At 35.4% G+C, this 11,048-nt stretch overlaps 1 protein-coding gene across 1 annotated transcript in view; it reads left to right on the top strand.

Annotated features, from left to right (window-relative positions):
- The first annotated feature begins 2,961 nt into the window (after positions 1-2,961).
- LOC130228626 (N-alpha-acetyltransferase 15, NatA auxiliary subunit) overlaps positions 2,962-11,048 on the top strand; it is a 31,485-nt gene continuing 23,398 nt past the window's right edge. The window contains exons 1-2 of the mRNA XM_056457057.1: positions 2,962-3,209; positions 8,858-8,942. Coding sequence (XP_056313032.1) covers positions 3,156-3,209; positions 8,858-8,942 — 139 coding nt within the window. The 5' untranslated portion in view covers positions 2,962-3,155. The remainder of the gene's footprint in view (positions 3,210-8,857; positions 8,943-11,048) is intronic.

Below are 11,048 nucleotides of genomic sequence, written 5' to 3'. Positions count from 1 at the left end.
TTACACACATACACCATGGCCAATTTAGTTTATTCATTTTACCTGGACCGGATGTCTTTGGACTGTGGGGAAACCGGAGGAAACCCACGCCAACACCGGGAGAACATGCAAACTCCACACAGAAATGCCAACTCGAAGCAGCATCCTTCTAATGTTACAGAAATATACAACAGAGAAGTATATTTATGTATTACAAAAATACACTAGATAAAGCCTTGTCAGTTTAAATGTTTGAGTAACAAACCTTGTAAAAGACTCACACCTCAGGAATGGTAAACATGATATTTTAATAACCAACGAATAGATCTAGATTAAAAAAATGTAGACGACCTAATTTAGGTATTATTTTTTGACCACTTTTGAATTACCTTTAGATTACATTTGACCTTGATTTGAACTTGTTAGCAACTGATATATTGAATAAATAATTAAAAATGTGGAAAAATATACTTGTTTGTTTGTTGTTATTAATAAAACTAAATACATAAAACATTACATTACACCAGAGATGGCCAAACTGAGGTAAATTTTAAAAAACGAAAGGGTCTGGAGCTGAATTAATTAAATAATGAAATGAATGAAAAGAATTAACAAGAATCAATTGATTAATGATACGTTTTTGCTCTTGTGTGAATCATTTGTAATGTTCCACAGTAAAAGCAACTGTAATATGATTATGAGCATTTTAAGGCCATTTCACAATACATCAACAAACACGAATCAGCAGATTACAGTATGTCACTTCTCAGAAGTTCTACAATCTGACAAACTGCAGCTCAGCTTATTTATTCAGCAAAAAATAAGCTCCAAAAGACACAAACAAAGAAATAGTTCTTTGAAAACTGCTTACATAATCCATACTACACAGATACTACACAGTAACTACACAGTACATATAGGGGAAATTTTATAATTTATTTAATACAGTAATAATTTTAATGTTGTTGCAGGGGAATATAGTTTCAGTTTATATATATAAAAATATTACATTTTTCCCCCAATTTCTACATAATAGTTTTAATAACTCATTTCTAACAGCCGATTTATTTATCTTTGCCATGATGACAGTAAATATTATGCTATATTTACTTATGCTATATCAAGACATACAGCTTAAAGTGTCGTTTAAAGGCTTAACTAGGTTAAATAGGTTAACTAGGTTAGGGTAATTAGGCAAGTCATTGTTTAACTATGGTTTGTTCTGTAGACTATTGGAAAAAAATATAGCTTAAAGGGGCTAATAATTTTGACCTTAAAATGGTTTTCAAAAAATTAAAAACTGCTTTTATTGTGGCCAAAATAAAACAAACTTTCTCCAGAAGAAGAAATATTATCAGACATACTGTGAAAATTTTCTTGCTTTGTTAAACATTATTTGCGAAATATTTAAAAAAGCCAGAATAGTGTGCTGCTGTAAATGCCATTATAGGTGAACTTATACATATTAAATTAAAAGTAAATTAAAACAATGTAATTCACGTAATCTGTTTTATAACGTTAACAAACGTATTATTTGTTGTGCTCACATCACATCAAGGTGTTTTGGAATTGTCCTACCAATATTTAAAGGCTCTGGCTGCAGATCGGGTGCAGATGCAAGCTGAGACTGCATGCAATGCTTTTAATGTGCACACCTAACCCCATCCCTAATCCTACCCCTCACAGTGACGTCACTGGCTCTATTGAGTGCATTTTTTTTATTATTGCACAAACCATCAGGAACATACATACAACACAATATAAAATGTGAACATAAAAAGCTAATATAACAATTGTAAATAATAAACTAATTTTAAAAAATTAAATACACAAAGTATTAGTGTACAGCATTTCTAAATCCTATGATTTTAAGACTTAACAGGGCAATCAAAAAAACTTGATAATAATTGATACATACCTCATAAAATATATGTATCAATTATTAAGAATAATTATGAAATAAAGCAAAATCTCGATACAAAAAACTGTTAATGTGGGAGATGACTTAGCAAATTTTCTGTTTGTGTAAATTTGGCCAATAAAATAACGAGATTAACAATATATTGAAGACTTTTGTTGGATATGTTTTCATAATAAAAAATAATATCTTTTAATGTAAAATAATAACTAAGTTTTGTCATTTTAAAAATATATTTGGCTAGATCCTTCCAGAAACTTTTAACAATGTTGAATTAAAAAAAATTAAAGGCTCTCTTTATCTGCATTGCAGACACTACAGATGTCCTACATTTCAATGAAGTTTAATAATAAAGATTTTACTGGGTAAATTGTATGTAATATTTTAAAATGAATGTCTATTGAGTGCATATGTCTGAGACTGCATGTCTGAGACTGCGTGTCTCTGCATGCATGTGCAAGTCTGCATCCAGATACTGGAAATTTTATGTAGCATTTACATAAATAAATCAATCAATGAATCATTCATTCATTTATTCATTTTCTTTTTGGCTTAGTCCCTTTATTTATCTAGCGTTGCCACAGCGGAATGAACCCCCAACATATCCAGCATATGTTTTATGCAGCGGATGCCCTTCCAGCTGCAACCTAGCTGCATACATACACACACACATACACTACGGACAGCCCAATTCACCTATACCACATGTCTTTGTGGGGGAAACCGGAGCACCCAGAGGAAACCCACGCAAACATGGGGAGAACATGCAAACTCCACACAGACATGCCAACTGACCCAGCCGAGGCTCGAACCAGCGACCTTCTAGCTGTGAGGCGATCATGCTACCCACTGCGCCACCTATGAATAAATCAGTTTTATTATTTTGGTAGCTAATTATACTTTGCACTGTGTTCATCGCATATTGTCAGTGTATTTCTCTTGGCATTGTTTACATTGGTATTCATGTATTCACAGTAGTAAAAAAGAAAAAGAGTTGACCTACAAATGACGCGCCCCCTGCTGTCCACGAGTCGACGAGCACCGGAGCAGCTTGACCCGGAGGAGAAGCGCCGCATCGGCCATTTTGGGCTCAAAGGGGGCTTTTCTGTCACCACGTGAGGGCTGGGTTAATTAGTCCGACACGGGCGCTAAATCGAGCCGAGCGAGGACTCTGAGAACAAGGGGGTGAAAACCGGGCAAGACGCTGCTTCTCAAACCTGCACTCGCTTCACATGTGCTGAAATAGAGAGTGAACAGGATGCCGACAGTCACTCTGCCTCCCAAAGAAAACGCTCTGTTCAAGAGGATCCTGGTGAGTGCTAATGCTCCACCACAGTCACATCCATCCCACAAATAAATCCTGCGAGCTGCTGTCATCGGCGGGACGGAGAGCTGAAGTTAATGGTCCTGCAGATCTATTGCTTTTTACTGTGCTAAACTCAGCCACGAAGAGTGTCTTTTTGTTAAATGGAGGTTAGCGTTTAGCTTGTTAGCTGCTAGCTGTCAGTGTGCTAATGTAGCTAAACATACAGACACAATGCTGTCGGAAAGATGCTGTCAGTGGATGGTTGAAAGCGAACGGGGGTTGTAACGTTAGGTATTGTTTATGTTATTTAATTTTGCTTCATTTAATTGAGGGTTTTATTCAGTTTATGTATGTTCAAGGAGTGAGGGTGAATCATGTTGCATGTCAGTGGCTGAAGTCAGCCTCATCATGGCCTGTTCATCAAGCAGATCACTTTTAAAGACTTTCGTAATTAACAAAATATTGTTATTTACTACTGAATGCGCTTTAGTGTGTAGTTTGTTCATTTAAGATGTGCTCAACATGTTCATAGTGTTTGCTTTTGAGGGAAAGGCTGAAAGTTAAGTGATGCTCAACTTCAAAACTACAAGCACTTGACAGTTCGTCGTGAAAGCATGTAGCCTTTTCATTTTTAGGGATGTTATTCTGCTTTCCTGTAAAGGTTTTGGATGCTTGGCACATGATTGTGGTTGTGCATTTTGGCTACCTAGTTTATATTTCATGACACTTGTTTGAACCGTTTTTCTTTTATCATAAGTTTACTTTAAATACAGTGCTAATCATATATAAGTACACCCCTCACAAAGCTATGAAATAAAGTTAGAATATTGTATTTGTGCATACACATTAGTTTAGTCAGCACTGAAGCCAAATCTGGAGCTTATCTAACAAAATGACTTCCTATAATGCTCCAAAAACTAGTACACCCAAATGTATATGTTGTAGAAAAATATTAAATGCATATAAAAAAGGTTTATTGTAATGAAAGTAACAAAACATCTCCGTGGACATGGTAGAAGTTCTGATAAAGTTTAATTTGCACAATATGGACCAGAAGATCAGTCTTGAGTTTGAGCAAAAATTCTGGAGTTTTTGTTGTGGCAATGCTGTAATAAAGTTGCTGTTGAATCATAATAAGGCCTCTCAGACCAACATTTGCTCACAAAATTAATAGTTTTGTGTTAAAAGTTATCAATTTAATCTTAAAGGCTTGTGCCGTACATCTTATTTGTATATTTTATTGCATTGTAAACTGAACTAGTCTGATGTGGATTTAAATAGGTATTGGCGAATAAGAATTATATGATAATGTGATTAGTTTTCTCTCTTGTGTATATACTAAAAGTTATATAAAAAATACAGTATAAACGATATAATCTGAACTTGGATAACTATATGAGGTAGATTTCATACTCCTTTAATTGTCAACTTTAAAGCATTGTATCATAAACAAGCAGCTGGTTTCTTTTTTTCTTCACAAAACTTTAATTATGAGTCTCATTCTTGAAATTTGGCTGCTGCTTTTTTAAAATACATTTTTATACAGTTTAAGAATTTAATTTACATCACCGCCAATAGTCTTGGGCTTGGTGTGTGGACACATAGTACCAAGGCGTTCTTGGCGACCGGAGTTCGATTCCTGCCTCAAGGTCCTTTGCCGATCATTCGCCTCTTTTTGCTCCGCACACTTTCCAGTCTGTAAATCTCCACGATCCTGTCATACTGAAGGTGAAATCACCTAAAAAAATTATAATTAAAAAAGTTCAATAAAAAAAAAAAAAAGACAAACATGCTCAAAGTACTAGATTTAAATGTACTTTGCTTCATTGTTCTGCACGATTGTGTTGTTGGTTGTACATGTGAAAAAGATGCTCTTTGCAGTGTTCAGTTGTGGATTCTACCAGCAGGGGCTGGTTTGCCATTGTTTAGTATGCTTTCCAACAATCTTTGACCCCTGGGTCTGGATTGTCTGAAATATTCAAGATCATCTGCATGCAGAATTGCTTTCTAATTCTCTGCTTTCTAATGCCAGAGAATTAAAGCAGCCATCACTCTAGATTTTGAGTTCCATGCGCAAACTGTTGTACATCAGCTTTATTCTGTGTTTTTGTTCTCTTCTTTTTTGCAGAGTAGGAAAGTGTCCCTAACCTTTATGAAATTTATCTTAAATGATCATAAGTCTGCACAAGCATTAGTTATAATAGCAAAATTATACTTTTAACCGCTTCAAAAATGGTGCTCTTACTATGCTATAGTAAAGCAGTTAGTGAAATGCAAAGATGTTAGTAAAGATGTTGGTGTGGGACAGCAGCACTAAAAACATGTTTCTTTGTTTGTGTCCATTCTATGTGTAGTGTAAGCGCAAGAAATAATGCTTTCTATAGATAATAAAATAAAAATTTGAGTTAATGTTTTTGTAATTGTTTGTTATAACTTTTTATACACTTACAATGCAAAAATAAAATTACCAACGAATAAAGTCAATTGACAGTATAATGTATTTTAAATGAAGTCATTTCTGTTTTTTTTGGACAAATTATAGAACTGACCGAAAATATAAGCTGAAAAAGCCTATGCTTTACCGCATCGCTGGTTTTAATATCCCTCAAGCTGTTGTTACTGCATGGCGTAAAGCAGCTTTCAGAGCGGACAAAAAAAGCACTGCGCTATGTAGGGCTGCACGATTAATCAAAAAAAGATCACAATCTCGATTTGACCCTACACACGATCTTAATTCAGCTTCTCTACGATTCAGCCAATTATATTTTCAAGGTCAGGAGAGAAGCAAGGCAGTCGCACAAGTCTTCACAGCAACATTGACACCTTCAAAGGGCGTTAAAAGTGACACATACTGTATTTATAAGGTATAATTCACCCAAAAATCTAATTTCTGTCTTCATGTAATGATGTATTCGTGGCCACAAAATCACATGTGAGTTGACCGCCAGCTGTTTGTTTACTACCGAGAAAGCGCACGTGCGTGCATGACGCCTACTTTAGTGAACAGAACCTGCATAGGCTGTGAATAACAAGTAATAAAGTTGTAAATAGCGTTCAGTTTGTTGCACAGAGCGATCGTTTGTGGGTCGTGCGGGAGGCTTGATTTGCATGCGTGTGTTTTTTCTTACAGTGACAGCAGCCATGAGCCGCACTCGGGAGTGAAAGTGAAACCTGTGCGCACATCATTTAAATGATCATATCGCATTGTACAGTTATGATTACGACAAGCATTTGATATGTTTTTTTCTTTCATAGCGAACACAGAGTGTTGTACATGAAAATAAATGTTTACTGTGTCAGTAAAACAACCCTAGCCTATAATGTTGAATATAATGCAAGAAGGAGTCTGATAATGACAAAATTCTAATTTCAGCATTGAAAACAAATAGTCTAATAATGCTGTTAATGACAGATGACAAGTACACGTCTTAAACATAATAAATCAACTTCAGAATTATGAATAGTTATTTTCTGATGTCATCATTTTACTGTGAATTAACAAACAGGACATACTGAAAGTCTGTTCAAGTCCACCATAATGACTGTACAAAATTTAGCATTTTAAGCAACAGTAGAACTACACATAGGCCTATTATTATTGTTGTTTTACCATATGTTTGAGAATTAATAATAATAATAATAAGCTAATCATATTAACCTTTATTTTACATTTACAGAATCGTGAGAAAATCGTGATCTCGATTTTGAGCAAAAACAAATCGTGATTAACATTTTTGCCAGAATCGTGCAGTCCTAGCTCTATGAAGCCCATTCATTTCAGTGGCTCAATATTCTGCTCATTTACATGTATACTAGTCTATGCATGAACCACCAATGCTCACTGGAAAAGCAAAGTCAGCTTAAAATTACGCACTGACCAGACATTTTCTATGTAGTATACTTGTTCCTTCTGATTGCAAATGTGATACTGTACTGTCATGGAAATGCTAGTAAAATTACTTTTTAAAATGTGTTTATTTTATTGCCTTTTTTTAATCATTATGATTTCAGAATTAAATTATATTAAATAATTATTATTTAATTATTAATAAAATTTAATTATAATTTAAGTTAAAATTTTATCTTTGGAAACTACTTTGTCTTAATAAAATAATTAGTACAAAGTAGGTTTGGTTTTTGGCCAAATGCATTCAGAATTTTCTGTATCGGCCTAGAATTTTAATTGCAGTGCTTCTGTTGGGTTTTTTATCTAAAAAAATAACAACATATTATATATTGTTGGAAAACTAACAAGCAAATTAGTAAATGCAGTTAAATGCAGAGTCCGACTGTTATGCTATCAGAATTTTTTCACTGTCTAGCTAAAAAGTTAAACTTGAAGCATATTCATTCAAATGATAGTTAAGAAATAACATAAGAAAAAAACTGAAAACCTTCTCTTTGACTGCTAGTGGAATGTTTTGTTCAAAACCAGTAACTTAATACAAACTGATGTTGTGTTTTAATGAGAGTAGCTTGTGTTTTATTATCCTGTTGTACTTGCACAACGTTGTTGGATTGTGATTTATTTATTCAAGTTGGAAGTCTATGGTTTATAGCATGCACTGGATTGATCTGAAGTGAAATCACTGATTCAGTAGTGTGTTATTGAATGGAGAAGAGCAGATTGCAGATTTGCTGACAGAATGAGGTGATGTTAGTGATCTCACCACCTGCTGGCAGAGCAGAGGCCTGTGGAATAAAGAGGAAACAGAAGCTGCTCCAAATAGAACTGCTCAGAGTAAATTACCGTCATTTACTGGGTTTAGAGGGGACAGTGCAAGTGAGTGTTTGACTGTGTGTGAATATCAAGCGCACAAAGCCTACTATGGATTGTATTTAGAAAGCAATAACTTCTGCATATATTGTCTTTTCTTAAGGGCACTAAAGGCTCTTTCAGCTTTTCAAAACACTAATACAAATTTTTCGGAGTGTTTGTTTATATCGTTTTGAAAAGGTGTTTAGGAGTCTACAGTCACTCAGCCTTTTTGAACTTTTTGCCCACAAATGAACAAACTAGAACTTCATTAAAGAAACTGATCTTAATTGATTATTTATGTTCAGTACTTTCAGATGGAGCTGCATCTACGCCATAGTCATAGTACACTGACAAGCTACGCAAAATCACATTTAAAATCAGTTGATTTAATTGAATTGAAAAAATCAAGATAATCCTTCAAAAATTACTGCTATAAATCCTGCTACATCTGAAAAGCTTTTGAAAATTCCACATATATTTTTACTCCAACTTAATATCTTGAGTTGATTGTTTGAAATAAGTGCTTCTGTGAGATTATTTCTTAATCGTGTGATTTGATGCATTAAATCAGTGTAGGCAGGATAATCTTCTGTTTATTCATTATTGCTATGCGATTTCCTGGGTTGTTTCTTTGTGGTTATTTTGGAGTTTGCGTACAAGAGCACCCTCTGGCCTTTGAAATAGATTTACTACTGATCACAGAAATTTACTTCCCTGACAAGATGTGCATGACTATCACAGCTTGAGTTTATCGTGTCTAAGATTTAATGTCGATGAATCATCCAGCCCTATTTGCTGTCAGTAAATTGTTAGTTTAGATTACTTTATTATAAAAGGTTTATATTGTTTATAGTTTACTTTAAAAAAAAAATTCTTTCTCTGTTTTTGTCCTCAGAGATGTTACGAACATAAGCAGTACAGAAATGGGCTGAAATTCTGCAAACAGATCCTCTCCAATTCTAAGTTCTCAGAACATGGAGGTAAGAACCACAGGTGGAAGTGTTTGTGACAGCTACAACCAGACATCCTATATACAATGTTAATTGCAGAGGTGTGAACCTACACTGGTCTCACGGTTCGGTTCGGTTACTAATATAATGCCAACGATTCGGTTCAATTCGATATCTTGGTGCATCACGGTGCATTGACGATTCTTTCCAGACACAGTTCTATATTTTCTTCACAGCACAGCAATTCTTGTATTTAAATTGATAAATATATAATTTATAAACAGTCAGATATATAAACCGTACCTTTAAAAACTCAACCACATGCAAAGAACAACATGAGCATTTATAGCAAATAAACAAATATAAATATCCCGCTCGCTTTCTGAGTCCACCGCTCTTGTCTAGCGAGTTCTTTCCAAGGTTCTTTCATACACCCCTATGATTGGTCACGCGCTCAACAGAAAGGGCCGTGATTGGTTCTAATGCTCTTGCGCTGTTTACCGATGATAAACACTCATAAACGGCAGTGGCGATCACAGCTGATCCATGATGGACACGGTGGAGAAAACTTGCTCTGCTGACACGCTCGTGTCTGGATCCACAAGTATTGCTATAAATGCAGAGAGGAGAGGAAATGTCACATCAACAGGTCAGCCGTCCACAGTGAGAGAGAGGGAGAAATGATGTTTACTTTCATTCTTTCAATCGCAGTGAAACAGGGGCTTCTGCTGTAAGTGTCAGTTAAAGACTGTCCAGCAAACACACACGCAGTGAAATTGTGCACAGTTTTTGCGTTTTTAAGTAGTTGGAGCATTGTAAATACTCGCGCTCGCCTCCCTCGCCATAGTAAGCTATCGCGACATTGCGCATATGAGAAATGACAGCAATACACAATAACCGGTTATGATTAATACTGAACCGATGCCAAATTGTCCATGTCTGCATCGCGGTGCACAGAAGAAACAATTCATTTTGACACCCCTAGTAAATTGTGTTAAAAACAATGTTAATTATGTGACCTAAAGGTTTTCTAAATAACTTCAATATGCATAAGTTTACGTCAACATTTTTTTTTGTGTGTGTGAAATATTTAGTCATTTCTGATGTCAATTTAAAATAGCACAGCATTAATATTAAAGGCACAGTATGTAAATTTTCACAGCTAGAAGGTGCATATTCACAACAAACAAAGGCATAGTTTGATTATGCCATGACTGAGTGTGGAAACATGGGAGTTGTCATCACTACATCCTTCGGGCTCCTTCAGAAATCATGTAACCTACGACGCATGGCTTGCATGTAGCAGTGCATTTATTGTTCTGCGTTCTGTTTGTGCTGACAATAACTCATTGGAAATGCTAGCTGGCAGTGGGATTTCTCTTTCTGTGTCGAGTTTTTTCGTAGGTGTTTTGTTTACATCAGACATGCCTGTAATGCTAACATGCTGTACAAGTAGCTCAAACTCGCTCATTCCGAGGTGGGAACCGACAACTTTTATCATGAAACTCAAAACAAAAGTATCTAGTACCTTACAACCTTGCAAAAAAACCTGAAATAGATTAAATTTATTTATTTTTCAAAATTCTACACTCAATACTCCATAATGACTATGTGACAAAAGATTTTTTGAAATTGTTGCAAATTTATATTAAAAAAACCCTGAAAAAAATCACATGTACATAAGTATTCACAAACTTTGCTCAATACTTTGTTGATGCACCTTTGGCAGCAATTACAGCCTTAATACTTTTTGATTATGATGACACAAGCTTGGCACACCTGTCTTTGGGAATTTTTACTCACTCCTCTTTGCATTCCTCTCAAGCTCAGGTTGGATGGGAAGTGACATAAGCTTCAACCATTTTCAGATCTCTCCAGAGAGCTTCAGTAGGATTTAGGTCTGGGCTCTGGCCGGGCCATTAAAGGACATTCACAGAGTTGTTGTAAAACCACTTCATTGATAATTTGGCTGTGTGCTTTGGGTCATTGTCCTGCTGGAAGATGAAACCCAGTCTGAGGTCAAGAGCACTCTGAAGCATATTTTCATTCAGGATGTGTCTGTCTCAGTCTTCCAGTTCCTGGTGCTAACAAACATCCCTACAGCATGATGCTGCCACCACCATGCTTCACTGTTGG

Source organism: Danio aesculapii, chromosome 1 (genome assembly GCF_903798145.1).
Source record: "Danio aesculapii chromosome 1, fDanAes4.1, whole genome shotgun sequence".
Classification (NCBI taxonomy): Eukaryota; Metazoa; Chordata; class Actinopteri; order Cypriniformes; family Danionidae; genus Danio; species Danio aesculapii.
Note: the sequence above shows the minus strand (reverse complement) of the source record. Positions and strands in the feature narration are given on the sequence as shown.